At 42.3% G+C, this 20,646-nt stretch overlaps 2 protein-coding genes across 2 annotated transcripts; both read right to left on the bottom strand.

Moving 5' to 3' along the window:
- Nucleotides 1-6,875: 6,875 nt before the first annotated feature.
- Nucleotides 6,876-14,110, bottom strand: cript (CXXC repeat containing interactor of PDZ3 domain). The gene is made up of 5 exons (XM_033025538.1): nt 14,039-14,110; nt 11,820-11,885; nt 11,669-11,723; nt 8,254-8,357; nt 6,876-7,659 (listed from the first exon to the last, which is right to left on the bottom strand). Exons 1-5 carry the CDS (start codon nt 14,052-14,054, stop codon nt 7,595-7,597), a joined length of 306 nt encoding a protein of 101 aa, XP_032881429.1. The 5' UTR covers nt 14,055-14,110; the 3' UTR covers nt 6,876-7,594.
- Nucleotides 14,111-15,819: 1,709 nt separating this feature from the next.
- Nucleotides 15,820-20,099, bottom strand: LOC116976484 (cell wall protein SED1-like). Its single transcript, XM_033026378.1, has 3 exons — nt 20,062-20,099; nt 16,662-16,819; nt 15,820-16,542 (listed from the first exon to the last, which is right to left on the bottom strand). The coding sequence occupies exons 1-3, from the start codon at nt 20,097-20,099 to the stop codon at nt 16,142-16,144; spliced, it is 597 nt and encodes a 198-aa protein (XP_032882269.1). The 3' UTR covers nt 15,820-16,141.
- Nucleotides 20,100-20,646: the final 547 nt, after the last annotated feature.

Here is a 20,646-nt window from a genome sequence, read left to right as displayed (position 1 = left end):
ACTCTCCCCCCCGATGTCAGAGTCAAAGTAAAAGTCAAAGCCCCCGGCGGGCGATGGCGATTGTCCCGTGGCCATTAAAGCCACGCCAGGTGATGCAGGGTCACACACCGGGTCTTGGTGTTAGAGCCCCCGGCGTGCGCTCGCAGAGACCCGCCGCCATTCCAAGCCGCGCGGGGCGGTGCTGTAAGGCCCCGCTCCAGGTGCTCTTCAACCCCGCAACTCGGGCGGGAGAAGTCGCCGTTGCGGAAGCCCCGAAAAGCGGTCTCACTCCAGGGACCCGCGGGCTCCCGGTGTTACCGTACGCCAAACCCGCAGTTGCAGCCACCGAATCTCCGGGGGTCGGGCCGCAGCAGCGTTCACCCCAGCTCCACCCGCTCTGGACTCGGCCAGCTCCGCGACGGTGAGGTGAGTAGTCGGCACCACAGCCCCCGGTCTTCCTGTTGGAGGCCGCTCCTCGTTGCAGCCCCAACGACAACGGAGACCCGACAAAGAAAAGGTCGGGTCTCCCGTGCAGGGTCTCCCGTGCAGGTTATGAATTGGTCTGATTTATTCATTAGGAGGAATCGCATGTCCTCAAGATGTGCAGTGTCCAACATGCTTGCAATCCACATTTTAAGCGTTGGTATTGATGTATTTTTCCAAAATTTAAGTATTAATTTTTTTGCTATTATTAAACCATAATTAAAAAATAAATGTTGAGATGTGTTCAATTTATTCCCATCTTCCATTACTCCAAATATAATCATTTCAGTATTAGGTTCCATTCTTATCTTGAATAATTTTGTAAATATTTCAAAAATATCACTCCAAAATCTATAAAGTTTTATGCAGGAAACAACGGAGTGTGTTATAGTTGCGTTTTGGGATAAACATATATTTGGATAAAATTTGTTCAATCTTGTTTTTGAATAATATAATCTATGTAAAATTTTTAATTGAATTAGATTATGACTTACATTAATCGAACATTTGTGAATATATATCAAGTACTTTTCCCATGTAACCTTCGTAATTTTTATCATTAGTTCCCGTTCCCACTCTTCTCTAAGTACTTCTGTCGATGGTAGGTCTATATTTAAAATACTATTATATAAATATGATATTAATTTTTGTGAGTCAGCTTTAATATTCATTGCTTCTTCCAATAATTCAGGGGTTATTTTTTGATATCCTTGTATATATTTTTTCATGAAATCGCAAATCTGAAGATATTTAAAATATTGGTTGTTTTTCAGTTTAAATTTTAATTGTAATTGTTGGAATGATAGTAGGTTTCCCATTTCGTACATATCCCCGATCCTTCTAATTCCGAGACTTTCCCATTGGTTATATGTTTTATCAATAAGAGATGGTTTAAATAAAGGGTTATTCGCTATTGGCATTAACAATTATAAATTTCTTAATTTTAAAGATAATTTTATTTGTTTCCAAAATCTTATTGTACCATATATAATTGGGTTCTTCTTAAGAGCAAAGCTTCAAGAACCATATTATAGTCGCTGTAGAATTGAGGAATTTAAGGGAAACAGGAAAGTACTTAGAGAATTAGATGGGCTGAAAGGTACCGTGACATGTCCTTGGTAAATAGGACTAAGGAGAATCCCAAGGCATTTTATGTATATATTAGGAGCAAGAGGTTAGGAAAGGGTATGTTTATTCAAGGACAAAGGAGAGGATTCATGAATGGAGCCAGAGGAAGTGGGCGATGTACAAAATAAAGACATTGCATTGGTAAAGTTTCAGCAAGGAAACTTTCCAAATTAATATAGATAAGTCACACAGGGGGCGTGGGTAAATGGAAGAGGCGCCCGAGGAGATAGTTGAGGAAAGTACTATAACAACATTTAAACGATATTTGGACAGGTACATGGATAGGAAAGGTTTAGAGGGAAGTGGGACTAGCACAGTTGGAACTTTGTGGTTGGCATAGGCAAGTTGGGCTGAAGGGACTCAGTGATGCATGACTCTATGACCTTATGCATTTTGATATTAGAACCCTCAGAACCATTGATGTAGAAAAGGATCTTGTCCATAGTAGGTCCGTAGTTCCCTGAAAGTAGCAACACGTGGATTGGGCGGTAAGGAATCTACACATAATGCTTGCCTTAATCGGGCGGGGCATTGAATATAAAAGTTGGGAAGTCTTGATGCGCCAGTGTAAAACTTTTGAGCAAGGGTTAAAACTTTAACCCTTGATTTTGCTAGCCCCAAGAGCCGAATGTAACTCTCTCTTGAAAACATCCAGTGAATTGGCCTCCACTGCCTTCTGTGGCTGAGAATTCCACAGATTCACAAATCTCTGTGTGAAGAATATTTGTCCTCATCTCAGTCCTAAATGGCCTACCCCTTATTCTTAAACTGTGATCCCTGGTTCTGGACTCCCCCAACATCTGGAACATTTTTCCTGCAATTACAGTAAGTGAAAATCTAGCAGGCAAGTAGGATGCTTTCTCCAACCACCCTCATTTGAATGCTACTATCTTACACTGCTTCTACCCAGTGCTTGGTATCTACTTCTAGCAGCCACTGGTTGTCCTCCAGGATGCACCGAGCCACAGCCTGGTCCATGCCGGTCACCAAGGTGAATTCAGCGCAGAGACTCTCATGGCAGCAGCAGCGGCGCAACGCTTCCGGCGCCTCCGACGGCCCGGGTGTCTTGCACTGTGGCTGCTCCATGGCCAGAGCTGCAGCGAGCGACTCGCCAGCCCGGCAAACACTCGCCAGCCCTGGCTCACCGTCCGCATAGTGGTTAAAAAAAAACGCCCCCCCCCCCCGGTTCTGTGGCCCAAGGGGCTTTGCATAACAAGATCGCTAACTAATCCTTCCTCATTACACAATACCCAGTCTAGGATGGCCTGCCCTCTAGTCAGTCCTCTACATTTTGGCTTAAAAAACCATCCCGTATACATTCCAGGAAATCCTCCTCCTCAACACTGTTACCAATTTGGTTGGCCCAATCTATATGTAGATTAAAGTCACCCATGATAACTGCTGTACCTTTGCTACACGCATCCCTAATCTCCTGCTTGATGCTATCCCCAACCTCCCTACAGCTGTTTGGTGGTCTGTATACAGCTTCAAACAAGCGTTTTATGCCCTTGGCTATTTCGCATTTCTACCCATACTGATTCTACAGCATCCAAGTTAATGTTTCTCCTTGCTATTGCATTAATCTCCTCTTTAACCAGCAATGCCACCCCACCTCTTCCTTTCTGTCTATCCTTCCTGAATATTGAATATCCCTGCATGTTTAGTTCCTAGCCTTGGTCACCCTGGAGCCATGTCTCCGTAATTCCAACTATATCATATCCCTTAACTACTAACTGTGCATTCAATTCAGCCACCTTATTACGAATGCTCCTTGCATTAAGCCACAAAGCTTTCAGGTTTGTTTTTCTTTTCTCCCATTTACCTTTTGCTTCTGTCCTCCTTTTATGGGCCCGTCTCCTTGCATTGGTTCCCATCACCCTGCCCTGTTAGTTTAAACGTGATCTTTTCACTCTTTCTCGTTAACTGCACGCATACACTTCCATGTTGCTGACCCCCCCCCACCCCACCACTGTTTATTGGGGTGGGAGATTGCAACCTTCACGTGGCCCACCCTGTTTCGACGAATGCAATCAACCTGGCGTGCACAATCAAATAAGATCAAATAGAACAAGTTGTCCTACAACTTTAGGCTGTTCACGCCATATGCAAGGAGAAGACTGTTTAGTTTAAACCCACCCGTGTAGCACTAGCAAACCTGCCTGCCAGAATGTTGGTCCCCCTCCAATTAAGGTGCAACCCGTCCCTTTTGTACAGGTCACCCCTGCCCCAGAAGAGAACCCAGTGATCTAGAAATCTAAATCCCTGTCCCCTGCACCAATATCTCAGCCACACATTCAGCTCCCCTATCTCCCTGTTCCTGGTACTGGAAACAACCCAGAGATAGGCAACCCACCGTAGAAGTGCTGCTTTTCAGCCTCCTACCCAGTTCTATATACTCACGTTGCAGAACCTTCTTCCTCTTCTTATGGATGTACATTGATCTGAAGCAATAATTTTGTTTCTCTCCAAGGATACTGCCTGACTTGCCTGAGTATTACCACTATTTTCTTTTTAATATCAGATTTCCAGTATCCAATATATTTTGATTCTGTATATTACTTGTTGTCATCTTTTAAACAATGCCTATCAGTCAGGACTTTAATAAAACAGCGCAGAAACCTGCAGATATGGGAAATCTAGTAACAGATCAGATTTGTTTTTTTTTTTAATTTATCAGAGCACATTATGAATGCTATTTCTAGGAACTTGATGCATCAGTGGCAGATTTCTTTGTTAATATGATATTAAATAAGCTGCCTGCAGAGTTCATGGGAAGCCTTAGCCAGACCTAACTAATCTCAAATTAAATCACTGCTTTTATTGAAAGCACAAGATAAAAAAGTTTCCATCCAAGAGAAAAAAAACTATTTCACAACCATAAATAGCCCAAAGATGATCATTTCGACATTTGATATTTTCAATTGATTACTTTCAACTTACAGATGTTCTTTGACAACTTTAACTGCCATCAAAACAGTTACGTGCATTACCTGATTATCCTTAATAATTGCTTGATTTAAAGGAGATATACAGCTCCATTTCAGCAGTGTAAACAGATTTACGTGCACCATTTCCAACCTCGTCCTTGGCAAATGGTGCTCCCGATATGGCCTCCTTTACATCAGCGAGACCTAGCATAAACCAGGCAACTGTTTCGCTGAATAAATTTGCTTGGTCTGCCGAAGCCTGCAGCATCGCCTAGTTGCTGACCATTTTAACTCCTCTTCCCATTCCCGTACTAACCTCTCTGTTCTGGGCCTCCTCCATTGCCAGTGTGAGGCCGAGTGCAAACTGGAGGAACAGCACCTCATATTCTGCTTGGGTGGCTTACAACCCAACGGCAGGAACATTGAATTCTCCATTAAGTAACACCCATCCTTTCCCCTCTCTCTTTCCTACGCCCCCTCATCCCAGTGCACACCCACTTGTTCCATCTTTCCCCCATTCTTTCACCCATATCCCTCCCACGCGCTTTACATCGCATTCCTCTTCTCTCCTTCTCTGACACCTTTTTGTCTCCTTTTCATCTCAAGCTTTGGTCACTTATTCCACCCATCTGCCCCTCACCTATATCCACCTATCACTTGCCAGGCCTTATACCACACCCACTTCTTTACCACCTACTACAATCAGACTGATGAAGATCCTGGCCCACCTAATCATGCCCTCCACAGATGCTGCCCGACCTGTTGAATAACTCCAGCATTTTATTTTTCAAGATTCCATTTACAGTTATTTTATTCAAAACCAAAATCCTTTGCACTAGTATCATTTAATTAATTCTGTCCTCTGTGTATATTTATTAAGCAAGTAACTGCAAACATTGGTTAATTCACAGTGACTGCAATGTCACAGGACACAAAGACAAAGTAACAGTTTAATCAATTTTACAAAATATGTAACCACCATGAATCATGGACCAACTGCTTGTGATATGGAGTTTACAATGGGCAGAATCCTATGTCACAACAAGTGCAGCTCCTACAATCAACCTCTAACCCAAAGAGATCAATGCCATGTGAATTACTGATAAAGAAACATATCAGGGTGAATGGGTGGGCAGAAATCCATCGATTTGCAGATGCTAGAGCAGAAATATCACAATGCAGCTGCATTTGCAATTCTAAGCCCAGCAGTAATAAACCATAATCTGCAGCATGGAGTGTAGAAACTAGGAACTGCAGATACTGCCTCACAAAAACAAAACTCAAAGTGCTGGAGTAACTCAGTGGGTGAGGCAGCATCTCTGGAGAACATGGATAGGTGATGTTGAATCAGGATCGTTCTTCAGACTGAGAGTCAGGGGGGCTTTTTGTAGGCGGAGTTGGGGATAGGGTAGTGGGAGTGAAAGCTAGAAGAGGGGAGGGACATGACCTTGCCTGCTCGGTTTTGTCCGTGTTCTCCAGAGATGCTACCTGACCCGCTAAGTTACAAATATTTGTGAAGATGAATTACATAGAAAAAATGCATAAGAAGGAACTGCAGATGCTGGTTTAAACCATAGACACAAAAAGCTGGAGTAACTCAGCGGGACAGGCAGCACCACTGGAGAGAAGGAATGGGTGACGTTTCAGGTCGGGTCTGAAGGGTCTCGACCCAAAATGTCACCCATTCCTTTTCTCCAGAGATGCTGCATGTCCCACTGAGTAAAGGGCCTGTCCCACTTTCACGATCTAATTCACAACCTTTTTTACTAATGGACATTTTTCATCAGGCTAGAAAAAACGCCGCGACCTACTTGATGCCACGAGTACCTACGACTAGCATCATGACCTGCTACGACCTACATACAACCTCCTATGACCTGCTGCGGGTATGAATCAAGGGCAAACTTGGCAGAGGTCGAGAATTAGGTTGTGAAAGTGGGACAGGCCCCTTACTCCAGATTTTTGTGTCTATGTAGAATAGATGCTGCTAAAGTTACCATTATAATGAATATACTGCCATCTTGTGGCAACCCTGGTAAATATTTTCTGCAAAATAGATGGCTCTTGGTGCCCAAAAGTATGAATGAGAGGTGCTCCTACCCAGAGGAGTATTAAAGGGGTATTCTGTAACAATATATGAAGGGGAAAATAATTAACTCGTATGCTTTCTTAAAACTATCCAAGTAGAGGTTAGTGCACTAGAGCACTGTGGCAGTAGATAGGAGGTGGACTGAAATGAGCAGAATGTTATTTCATGGCAATGAAGAAGCTTCAGGTGGGCTTAACAATTTGAGCACTGAAGACGATCAGTATTAAGCATAGTATTAACATGCCAGAGACCAGGAATACAAAGGGGTCTTGGGATCCAAAAGTTACTTTATTTCTCAAAACGGATAATCAAGAGTCCGTTACATACCATTGAGAAAAATTAAACTTTCCAAAATTATTTAGGAATTCTGTAACTCAACAATTCAGCCTCGGTAATGATAAAAAATTCAAATTACAGAATTCTTGATAAATATTCTCATTTCCCAAACTAGGAGACCAAAGCCAAAAAGGAAACCACCATTTATTATTTATTAATTTATTATTTCATAAAATAGCCAATGTTTCAGTAAAGCTAGTCTTACAGCAAAGCAAGTTCCATCATTTGTGACTTCACTAAAACAAAACTGCACTTTCTACAGCTCTTCTAATTGAAGTATTGACAACCACAGGAACACTCATTTAGAGCCTTGCAGGATACGGAAGGTGGACATAAGCCATCAAGTATTATAAGCTTCAACATACAGCTGAGGTAATCAAGTCTCCATTTCACTTGGACACTGCCAATACCACTGTCAAGTCAAAAGCCACGACAATTCAAGGAATATTTTACATTTAAAATGCATCCACTAATAGATGCTAATAAACAACTATATTTAGATCTGATGTTGTTTGCTTTTCTTTTTCTGCTCTAGTTATATACATATATTTTATCTTTCAGGTACAAGAGCATAAGTTGTTAATGTTGCTATAGCACATTTTTCAAATTATTCAACGATATCCAGAACACCCGAGCATAGTTTATACTTCAGTTATACAGATGTTTGCTTGTAGTTCTTGGTATCCAATATTTTTTTACCACACATTGCACAGATGCCTGCAACAAGAGAAAAATAAACATTTGATCATTCTGTTGACCTAGATAGTAAATTTAATCAAAAATACAAAAATATTGCGAATGATACAACGGTGAAAGAAGAACAGAAAATGGCATAGACATTTAATTAAGTATAATAGGCAGGTTAGCATTCTTAAATTTTGATTTTCCACTGGAAATAGAAAACAGTACTAATTATTCCTCCAAAGTATGGACCAAACATTATTTTATAGCTTTGATCTTAATGCAGCATTTACAGGGATCAATTTAAACATAGTTTTAAATTATATAACATGTAGCTTATTTATGTTAACCTTTAGTTGTGAACAAAAATGAATGAGCTGGAAAACATTACAGAAAGACTGTGAAATATTTTACATGTAAACAGCAGAATGAATTGTATCTAAAAACAAGTAAAAGATAATTTAATTTCATGTTTTCTAAAATTAGTGTAAATATCATGTTCGGCTCAACTGAGAGCACTAATGTTTTCAGCATGATCTTATGCTTGATGAAATTAAATTTGAATATTCCTGAAAATGAACATGTTGGCAGATCAAAATAATAAAATAAATCAAGACAACCAACCCATACCTTTTTTGTATGCACAGCCTTGACAATAATTGGAACCAGCCTGATGAACTGCACTTTTACAGATACGACACACTGAAAATCTGCTCTTTCCATATGGATCAAACCTAAAGAAAAAGGAATTCTATATTTTTTAATTCAACAACTTCTGACAACAAAACTTTAAATCCTTTATAAGATTCTAAGATTACAAAGGAGCTGAAGAAACTGTAGTGGGAGAGATGAGTGGAATGAATGAAAGATGGTCAAAAACATTCCAAAAGATACTTCATAGCACAGAACAGTTATAGAAACATAGAAACATAGAAAGTAGGTGCGAGAGTAGACCACCAGGTCCGTCGAGCCCGCACCGCCATTCGCTCATGGCTGAACACTAAACAGACACACTTACCCACAAACAGTAGACACAAGACACAGAACACAAGACACTACCCTCCCCTTCATACCGCTATCACCCCTCTCCACCCCAAGAACCGCGTGATCTCCTGGGGGAGGCAAAAAACCGGATAAAAACCCAGGTCCAATTCGGGAAAGAAAATCCGGGAAATTCCTCTCCGACCCCAATCCAGGCGATCGACACTTGTCCAGGAGATCACTCAGGTCTTACTATACTAACCATACCTAGGTCCATATCCCTGCCCTCTCCCCGTAGCCCCTTATCCCCTCGGCAGCTAAAAAACCATCTATTCTAGACTTAAATATATTTAACGTTTCTGCTTCCACTGCTCCCTGGGGCAGTGAATTCCATAAATTAACCACCCTCTTGGTGAAGAAGTTCTTCCTCATCTCAGTTTTAAAAGAGCCCCCCCTTATTCTGCAACTATGTCCCCTAGTTCTAGTTTCCCCGATCATTGGGAACATCCTCGGTGCATCCACCCGATCAAGGCCCCTCACGATCTTATATGTTTCAATGAGATCGCCTCTCATTCTCCTAAACTCCAAAGAGTAGAGCTCCAGCTTACTTAACCTTTCCTCATATGTCAATCCCCTCATTGCAGGAATTAATCTTGTAAACCTTCGCTGCACTGCCTCCAGGGCTAGTACATCCTTCCTTAAGTATGGACCCCAGAACTGTACACAGTATTCCAAATGTGGTCTCACTAATACTGTGTACAGCTGCAGCAAGACCTCCGTGTTTTTATACTCAATCCCCCTAGCAATAAAGGCCAAAACTCCATTGGCCTTCCTGATTGCTTGCTGCACCTGCATACTGACCTTTAGTGATTCATGTACTAATACCCCTAGATCCCTTTGCGTTGCATTACAACGCAGCTCCTCCTCATTTAGAAAATAACTTGCCCTATCATTTTTTTTCCCAAAGTGAATGACTTCACATTTATTAGTATTAAATTTCATCTGCCAAGTTGTTGCCCACTCACCTAGCTTATCTATATCCATTTGCAGACTCTTCCTATCCTCCTCATCCCCAACTTTTCCTCCCATTTTTGTATCGTCCGCAAATTTTGATATATTACACTTGGTTCCCTCCTCCAAATCATTTATATAAATTGTGAACATATATATTCATTTAAAGGGCAAGACTAGTAGGGATAAAGGGCTGATCTTGGCAACTGGCAAGGTGATCAAATTTAAGATTGTCCTTAAAGTATAAAACTACATTTGAACTAAACAAGTTTGGGAAAAGGTTAAGCAAGTTTAAAAAAAGTAAAACCAAGGGAGCATAACAATTCAAAATTAAATAAACTGAATGAAATGAGGTAATATTGTGCATGAAGAAAACACAGGTAAATTCAACAGCACAAGAAGGAAAACTGGAAAAGATAAACAGAAAATACTGGAAACACCCAGTCAGACAGCATTTGTGGAAGGAGAAAGACTGAACAGGGCATTCAGAGTCCAGGCACGAGATATTAATTGTGTTCTTGTTTTATTTTACAAAAGCAAATGTATCGCTTTGTTTCCTTCAGAGAACTTTACTAAATGATTTTTTTTTAAATGGACATAGAAATATCAAGTTGAAAAATACAGGACTGGCAAATCAAGTTGCAGTTTTTCTGGAATCCCAGTGCAAACTTAAATTCACCCCATTGTTGATCTGTAATAGGACAACTGATCTGGACAACTACTCCATTTAAAATATCTCATTCTTCTTTTTAAATCTATTTGTGGCATCATACCTTCTCATTGCTATAATTCATCTAGTCATGTACAATTTGAGATCTCCGAGCTTGCTTAACTCTGGCCTCAGTCTTAAGATAAAGACACAGAAACATCCAACTTCCAGGTTCACAGATCAGTACATCCAAGGGATCACTGGCATTAATGGGGAGTCCAACATTTGCAATTGCAAAGGTGCAAGATTATAATGATACATGGGATTTGTGAATGACATGAACAGTGGATGGACAACAAAAAGGTATGGGTAATTTTGCTATACTGCACGTTGCTATAATACGAATTGGATATAACATGACTGATGAATTAGGGAACACTATTTGCATTAGGTGGGCCGAATTGGTTATAAATCCATTTCAATGGGGAACTAGAGATTCACTTAAAAGTTACCCCGGGAAGAAGAAAGGAAGAGAGGAGCCAGAGGGCTGAGGGAGAGCTGAGAAGGGGAGGAGACAGTAAGGACTACATGAAATTAGAGAAGTCAATGTTCATACCGCTGGGGTACAAACTGCCCAAGCGAAATATGAGGTGCTGCTCCTCCAATTTACGGTGGGCCTCACTCTGGACGTGGAGGAGGCCCAGGACAGCAAGGTCGGATTCGGAATGTGAGGGGGAGTTGAAGTGCTGAGCCACCGTGAGATCAGGTTGGTTATCGCGAACCAAGCGGAGGTGTTCGGCGAAGCGATCACCAAGCCTACGCTTGGTCTCACCGATGTAGATCAGCTGACATCTAGAGCAGCGGATGCAATAGATGAGGTTGGAGGGGGTGCAGGTGAACCTCTGTCGCACCTGGAACGACTGCTTGGGTCCTTGAATGGATTCAAGGGGGGAGTTAAAGGGACCCCTCAAGGTATTTCTATTGTCTAGTGTTGATTTTCAAAATTATTTTCAGCAATATTCCAGAGATTCTCTTCAGTGATTATAACATAGCATATACATTTTTTCAAACTTTGGTTTAAAACAATAAATCCATTGTTCAAATAATGCAAGTCAAAAGATTTCATTTAAATGTTATTCCAGGGTTATCGATCAAATAGAAAATTGCTGAAATTCCATAATTCTGGCATGCTTCTCATTCCCAATTTTACCTCTTAGTTCCCACTGTAAAACAAACATCTATACTCCAAGACTGGATGTATAACTATCTACATGGGAGAAGTCTGAAACAAATACTGCTCACCTAGGACCACAATGGGAGTGCTAAAACCTTTTTATAATTTTAGTCAGGGCAGGCACTGCCTACCTTGCCTACCTTGACGGTACGTGCCTGCTTTATACTAACCTTGCCTTTTTGGAAGTCAAAGCTTTGTTTTCATTGATCTTACGGCCACCACTTTCTGAATAAATAAAATTACAACTTTGATTAAAAAGCCAGTAGAGTAGCACAAGCATTTAAATTCCACATGGAGCCATGCAGTAAATTAATTTCATACCCATTGTGTTCCTTGATCCATCTTTCCAGGTGTCTGGAGTAATAACCCTTCCCAACTTGTTTTCACCTACAAGGATAGAAATACAGAAACAAATAAAATCATCAATAAAGCAGAAGTAATTGATAATTTGTTTCTGATGTTGGAAGACACTTTCTGTCCCCAGAATTGAAGTTTTTAAAACAAAATACAAGCTCTTGTGGGATTAAAAAGTAAACAAATATCAATAATTCATGAGAAATCAGTGACTGAAGGTGAAGCAATTTTGGGAAGTATTAATAAGATAGGATTGAGTTTTCTGATGAGGGTAGAAGGCATCATATTTGCTTATAAAACTATCTGATTAACAGTTCAATGAGGATGGAGAAAAGGAATACTAAGGGATCCATTAAAGCAGTGAAATACAGGTCAGAGCTGCTGTTAAAACCTATAATTAAAAGCAGAATGCTGGAAATGCCTGTCAAGTTTCCTCTAGAAAAACTCTCCACAGATCCAGTAAACATCAAAATCACAGTGGTAACCTTGGTTCCACCCAATCAGAAATATTTCCTCTGTTCTATCCATCTCTGCACCCCCCCCCCCCCCCCCCCCCCCCCCCCCCTATCAATCTGAGGGAAGATCTTGACTTGAAATGTCACCTATCCATGTTCTCCAGATATGCTGCCTGGCCCGCTGAATTACTCCAGTACTTTTAAAACTAATTTGCTTTCTCTCTTCCCAAGAGGTGATGAAGGGTCTTTGACCTGAAATGTTAACACTGTTTCTTTTCCACAGAGACAAAGGGAACTGCTAATGCCAGTATCTTCCATAAAACACAAAGGCTGGAGACAAAAAGGTGTCAGATAAAGAGAGCAAGGTTCATCATGGCATTCTAGATCTCCCAGATGATAACCATTTTAATTGCCCTTTGTATTAAAGTAGGCCATATGCAAACTGGAGGACCAACACTCATATTCCACTTGGGTAGCTTTCAACACAACAGTTTGAACATTGAATTCTCAAATTGTAACAGCTCTTCTCCCCCCTCCCTCTTTACTGTGCCCCTACACCCAGTGCACACCCATTTCTCCCATTATCCTGTCCCTTCCACCTTTTTCAAACATAACCCTCCCTCCAGCTTCACATTTCACTCCTCATCTGACACCCTTTTCTCTACTTTATCATCTCGTCCTTGTTCATCCATCTTCCAATCAACCCCTCACCTGTATCCTCAAGTCATCCTATCAGTTCCACTGCCCGCACCCTTGAATGCCTCTAGGTTTACACTGAAGATAGACACAACAAAGCTGGACTTTACCAGTTTATTTATTCATGTGTGTATATATTTATATCATGGTATATGGACACATTTATCTGTTTTGTAGTAAATGCCTACTATTTTCTGTGTGCTTAAGCAAAGCAAGAATTTCATTGTCCTATACATGGACACATGACAATAAACTCACTTGAACTTGAAGTAACTCAGCAGGTCAGGCAGCATCTCTGGAGAAAGGGAATAGGTGACATTTCTGGTTGGAACCATTTTTCAGACTTAAAACATTTGGAGGTGGGTGGAACTGCAGGTAAGAAAAGGCCAAAACAAAGCAGGGCCAGTAACAGGTGACCTCAGGAAGGGTGGAGCTTATAAAGGATTTCTAGGGAAGATGTGCTAACCAAAGATCCTATAGCAAGGATCCTATAGCAAACATATATGGTGCTAACTACTCAGTCTGACGAATCCTTACTCTAAACATCGCATACCCGTGTTCACCAGAGCTCAAGATTCAAGAGATTTTATTGTCAGAGCTGCTGCCTGACCCGCTGAGTTGTTCCAGCACTTTGTGTCTTTGTCAGCATTTCTTGTTCAGTTTTAATTTCAGAGCAGCTGTAGTTTGACAGAGGCAGAGGACGCGCCGGCCCCTGGGGGGGGGGGGGGGGGGGGGACAAGGGACAAGCTGGACGGGAGGCCCGGGCTTCGGTCTCCGGGCTGGGTCCCGACCCTCGGTTAGTGGACACGCCGCTGGGCCGGTCTGGACTGGACGGGACGGGACCGTCTCCCAGCCCACAGTCTCGGTTACCAGACCCCGGGCCGGGCTGTGTTGCGCCGGGTTGTGCTGGGCTGGACCGTCTCCCAGCCCACACTCGGTTACCGTGGGCTGGGCTGTGCTGGGCTGTGTTGTGTTGTGTTGTGTTGGGCCCCGGGCTGTGCTGGGCCGGAACGGGCCCGGTTACCGGAAACTCACATTTCTCACACACCATCCTCTCCGCTCACTCACTTCCGTCAATACACGCGACGCACTTCCGTCAATACACGAGACGCGCTTCCGCCCCGCGATGCAGCCTCCTCATTGGCTGAAAGCACCAGGGTCGGCCGCTGGGTCCTAGTGCCCCCTGGTTTCCAATCATTCTGCATCATGACGACCATGGAGCAACATCAGAGGGCTTTGCTCTCACAAGAAGAAGAAGCCCTGTTGCTTGCAGCAGCCCTCATCCTTAAAGATCAGCAAGACAGAAGGACAAGAGGAACGGGGAAGAAGAAGCCCAAGAAGAGATCTGTGTGGTTGAAGCCCTTGTCCCTGAAGAGACCCAGGTTGGCCCAGTATGACAACCTGATGACTGAGCTCCAGCAAGAAGATGAGGCTGCCTTCAGAAACTTCACTAGGCTCCCCCCTGAGCTGTTTCAGGAATTGAAGACACGGGTGTTCCCTCTCCTGGAGAAAAAGGAGACCTTCATGAGGAAGCCATTGGATCCAGGCCTGCGCCTAGCCATCACCCTCCGCTACCTGGCATCGGGAGACTCCTACAAGAGTCTCTCCTACAGCTTTCTTGTGGCCCACAACACCATCAGCAAGGTTGTCCGAGAGACCTGTGAGGCCATCATCAATGCGTATCAAGATGAAGTCATGGACTGCCCTAGTACACCAGATGAGTGGAAGAGAGTGGAGCAGAGCTTTGTTACCAGATGGAATTTACAGCACACATGTGGGGCAGTGGGCGGCAAGCATGTGGCCATCAGATGTGCACCCAAGAAAGGTTCTCTTTACTTCAACTACAAGAAGTTCCATTCCATCGTACTCCTAGCTGTGGTGGATGCAAACTACAACTTCCTGTTTGTGGATGTGGGCACACCTGGCAGTGTCGCAGATGGTGGGATCTGGAAAGAGACCTCCCTTGGGCAAGCACTGGAAGAAGGAAGAGCAGGCTTTCCTGATCCAGAACCTCTGCCAGGAGAAGCCAACCCTGACATCCCCTACACACTGGTTGCTGATGATGCCTTCCCACACAGGTCATGGATAATGAAGCCATACCCTCACAGGCAGATGTCAAGGGAGCAGAGGATCTTCAACTACAGGCTGTCCAGGGCTAGGAGGGTCGTGGAAAACGCCTTTGGCATCCTCGCCAGCAGATTCAGATGTTTGCTGAATACGATGGAGCAGGATCCCAAGAATGTGGAGACCATTGTCTACGCAGCATGTGTCCTCCACAACCTGATCCGTACCAGAAGTGCAGCAGCAGTCATGGAGGAGGGTGACCAAGTGGACAACCAAACAGGCAACATCACACCAGGCTCATGGAGAACTGGAGGACAGGCTGCACCGATAGTGGGACTGGAGATATTGCCAGAAAACACCCCGACCAAGAGAGCCGAGGACCAGAGAGACCATCTCTGCAATTACTACAACTCTGAACTAGGCAGTGTACCATGGCAGAACGACATGATCTGAAGACCAGCAGCAAACAGCCCACACCACCAACAGAAGTCCACCACTTGGGGACGAGAGGCTACAGATCACAAGATAAGTCGCTTTTCAGGGACACCCACATCCTCCCAAAGGAGTTTACTTTTCAATGCAGTGCACTGCTTGGTGTTTGTTTGCTTTATTGATCAAAATATATGAAAATAGATTGCTTTTCAATGCAGTACAATGCTTGTGTTTGTGTTTGTTTTATTGATCCAAATATATGAAAGTAGTTTGCTTTTCAATGCAGTGTTTGTTTTATTGATCAAAATATATGAAATTAAAATATTTGAAAGTGATGCCATGAGATTACTCTGAATTATAATATCTCCGTACATCAATTTGACATTAAAATGTCAAACATTTACTTTATTGATATTGAAACAAACAAAAGTTTTAACAACAAAAAAAGGTTGATGAGAACATACAACAGTGCATACAAAATTATTATAATCACATAAAATTTGAAATTATCTACAATAAATCTATAAAGAATCATCAACCCAAGGAAGGTTGCTCGTTGAGTTTCAATAAACTTCAAACTTTAAACTTCTAACATAATACAAGTACAAAAACATACAAGACTTAACATAATTTATGGACACATTACACTGATGGATGATCTGTGTCCATTAATCCTGTAAAACTCAAACTCAAGTCCCCACTTGTGTCCTGGGTCTCTGTTCTGTGGGTACCCCCTGGTGTTACTGGTGCAGGTCGTGGTGTGTCAAGGCTGGGGTAGTCTGTGAATGCAGCTGAGAGTGCAGAGTAGCTACTCGATTTTGCAGGCTGCAAGGCAGTGTATGTTGAAGTAGTGGCTACCTGCTGTGATGGTGTTGATTTGGGCTGCCACTGCTGTTTCTGTGCTGTTTCTGTGAGTACTGTGGCTGTGAGTAGGGCTGCTGCTGTCCTGTGGAACTGGGTGACTTGCCCATGGGTGAGGTGGCCATCGGTGAGCATGACAACATTGGTGCTGGCATCTGTGGTGGTCCCATCAGAGACTGTGGCTGCAACACAGAAACATATCAATATTAAGTAGAAGGCAAATAAATTAAAACTTTTCACAAGCTGTGTGTGACAAAGAATTTTAAGTTCAATTCACAAAATGTATTATCAATTTAGATACCTGGTGAGCCTGCTGATGTGGTGGTCCCATTAGTGGCATCTGTTGTGGTAGTCCCATCTGTGGCTGTCCCATCTGTTGCTGTCCCATGTGTCCCATCTGCTGCCGAGACTGCAACACACATGAATTCTTTGTGAATATTTCGTACAAAAACATAAATTCTAAGGTCAAATATGAAAATCAAATTTTCCCAAAATTCCACAAAAATGACAAAATATTTACCATCTGTGAGAAGCCATGGTATAGTTGAACCACACGTTCTCTGGTATCTTGAGCAGCACAGTTTTTAAGAATCCCTGGAAGGTGTCAACATGCCTCTCATGTTGATGTCTTTATTATTTATTTTACTCCGATTATATGTTTTTTACTCTTGTTAATTTCTGTAAGGTGTCCTTGAGACTTTTGAAAGGCACCCATAAATAAAATTTATTATTATTATTATTATGTGGTGTCTGGGGCTGTGTCATGGCCTGTCTGGCCTCCCTGGCCTCTGTTGCCTGTTGCATGAGCCGAAAAATAAATGAGTATGATACAGGTAAGTAAATTTGGAAAAAAAGATGGATGGATGGATGAGAAGAGAAATCTGCCAAAAAATTCCCCCAAAAGTACTTACCGCCTTGATTAGCTCCTGCTGACTTGCCTTTCTCTCCTCTACCTCAGTTGCTGTTGGGATGGAGCCTGCAGTGGAGCGGGCAGTGGTCCTGCTCCTCTTGCTGTGCTGGTTAAAGTAATATTTAAAAGCTTTAGAATGTATCTCAGGCTTCATGCTAGAATTTGTTTTATTCCAATTAATGTATTTGTTGTTTTCATTGTTTTTCATTGTTTACTTTGTTTTAGCATTGTGAGGGTGAATTATGCTTTATAAAACAAACAGTAGTTATTTCATAGTATCAAAATATTCACCATTATTAATTTGTATGAGCAAATACTGCAAGAATTTGTGAAAAAAAAATTAATTGCAGAATCATAAAATTTAACTTGTTAATTCCAATTGATACTTAACTTTTCGTTGCTCATGAAATATGAAATTTAGTCTGCACATGCTACAAAAAAATAATTGTAGGCTCTACAGTGAATAAACTATATTGGAAGGCCCTAGTCTGATTAAAGTATATATAGTCAGGCCCGAGGTGGGTGGGAGGGGGTGGAAAAATCAAGGAAGGAGCTGAAAGTGTGAAAACCCTTTTTCCACATTGAATATGGAAACACCCAATGCAGGAGATCAGGGGAGTCAGGGGAGGGGTTGTCACACATATTATCCCCCCCCCCCACCCCCGTATCCTGCAAACCTGGCTGTGGCTTATTGAAATTTAAAAGTGCTCTTGCTCTCTTGAGGTAGAACTGCATACTGAACTGTCAATGGCCAAGCAGAGAATTTCTATTATAATTCATTTATTCATGATGTAACACATATTTTAAAAATCTAACCACAAAATGTAGACAAAATGGCTTTGTGCGTCCTAAGTGCTTTTATATCTTGTGGATATACACAGCTTATTTATTTATTTTACTTTTCTTTTTCATCGGTTGGAGCTGCATACTAAATCTCGTTGCACTGACGTGCAATGACAATAAAAAATATTATTATTATTATTATTATTATTATTATTCAAGAAATTAAAATTGAAAATAGAAGAACTGAACATTGATTCCAGATTTAGTTTAACCTTTTTTTAAACTGTTGATAACATGGCCCTATTTATGAACCAATTTTTCTCGATAACCATTAATTATTTTTCCAATAATTTGCATTATCAAGTTTCTGATTTTTAACAGGTGATATTCTAGTTTTTAGCTTCTCACTGCAGAGGAATCAGGAGTGAGCTGAGCTATCACTCCTTAAGACATTTCATGAAATTCGATGAACAAATAGAAGTATACAGGCACCATCACCCGGCGAAGAAGGGCCTGTAACATCAGCCCCCGTAGCGGAAACTGCGGAGGCTTCAATAGGCCCGACTATGGGTGGACAAGGGGATGGGGACTGGACTTTGTGCCTTCCCTCATAATGAGCACCATTGTGGGGGGATGATTTTTATGTTTATTGTTAAATTCTTTAATGTTGTGTCTTATCTTTATCTGTGTGCTGCATGGCAAGACATATTTCACTACACCAATTGGTGTATGTGACAATAAATGTCCTTTGTCCTTTTGTTTGTCCAGTCTTCCTCACAACCTGCGACTCCAGCAATCTTGGTGTTATCTGCAAACTTATAACCCACCCCTTCTACATTTACGTCCTGGTAATTTATATATATATCACAAACAACAGAGAACCCTGCACAGAGCCCTTTGGAACTTCACTGTTCAGATCTCCACCCTGAAATCATTGTACCACCTCAACCCTCTGTCTTTTATCAGTAAGCCAATTCTGAACCCATATGACCAAGTCCCTGTAAATCCCGTGTATCTTAATCTTTTGGATCAGCCTACCATGGGTGACTATACCAAATTCTTCCTAAACCCCACATAGATACCATTTACTGCCATACCCTCAATGATCATGTATATCACCTCTGCAAAAACCCCAGTCAACTCAAGTTAGTAAGACATGACCTGCGAGGTACAAAGCCATGATGCCTATCCCTAATTTACCAATTTTCTTCCAAATGGGAGTGATTCCTATCCCAAAAAATCCTCTCCAATAGATTCCCTATCATCTGGCACATGTAGCACACTGGCCTACAATCCCTGGATTCTCAGTATTTTCCTTCTTAAACAAAGGAATAGCATTAGCTGTTTCTCCACTCCTCTAGGGTCCAGGTCAGAATTTGCTGCTTATCACCTTGACCTTCAAGGAGATTGTTGGGAAGGGAGCTCCGGGATATTCACTCAATTCTATGTACATGTTCAAGATATTTTAAGACATTGAGGGTAATCATGCCTCAATGTACCTAACATCCTTATCCCTCAATGGTGGAAGCTGTGGGTTTTGCTGGTGGAAGAATTGGGGCTGTTTTGAAAGCTCAAGAGGTTGCTAAGGGGAATGTTAATGAGGGTGCACTCCAGATGCATTAAATAGAGAAGGAGTGGATGTTTGAAGTAATGCATTAGTGAATCAAGAGGATTGCTTTGCTCCAGAGGTTATATGCTTATCATTCCACGTAAAATATAATCAACAGGATAATGCCAACAAAATGTTGCATGGTGGAAACTTCTATATAGTGAAAGGTAAAACATGGGCTTTTGTTTGCAGTGGCAACAAAGACAGGAGTGCAAGTTTTTGTAGTAGCCCTGCGTGACATAACTAAAAATCAATAAGCCACTGACTGTGCGTGACGAGGATAAGATTACCCCATCAAATGTTGCAGGTTTGAAAAAAGCAGAAGGAGGCTGAAGCAACAGCACCACCCTCCCCATAACAAAAGCCACCGTGTGCGTCTGTGTGAAAGCTGGTTCTCACCTGGTTAGTTCCCTCTCCGGCTGCTTTATCGCCGCCATGTTGTCGGCGGCTGCACATGGACCATGATGCGACACACTGCCGTCAACCAACGGGCTTCCCCACAGACTGCACTGTCGTAAAGCTTGCTGTCAATGTAGCGCAAAGAGTAAATGTGCAAGGGACTGAAGACAGAGCGTGAGAAATTCTGTGATCAGCGTGAGAGCATGAGAATTGTGTGAAATGCGTGAGTCTCACGCTCAATGCAAATTGGCATTTAAAAATACACCATGTCCACACACTATAGTCACCTGACCACGTGGAGCGTTTCCTGACTTCCCTTGACGCCGGTACCTGTCGCTGGTTTACGTAGGTAGTCGCCAATGGAATTCACCGAAGTCAGCACCGGTGACAACCTACGTCACCTGGCGACAACCTACGACAGCACTTACGTCAGGAGAAGTTATGCTACGCTCATTGGCGTCAAACGCACTGTCGCCAAAATGTTTTGAACATGTTGAAAATCCAGCGGCGACCAGAAAGACGCTACGACTCTTTGGGCGACTGAGGAGACTACTCACGACCATACAGGCGACACCCCAGCGACGA

This window comes from Amblyraja radiata, chromosome 8 (assembly GCF_010909765.2).
Source record: "Amblyraja radiata isolate CabotCenter1 chromosome 8, sAmbRad1.1.pri, whole genome shotgun sequence".
Taxonomy (NCBI): domain Eukaryota; kingdom Metazoa; phylum Chordata; class Chondrichthyes; order Rajiformes; family Rajidae; genus Amblyraja; species Amblyraja radiata.
The sequence above is the reverse complement of the archived record's forward strand: the minus strand, read 5'-3'. Positions and strand labels throughout refer to the sequence as shown.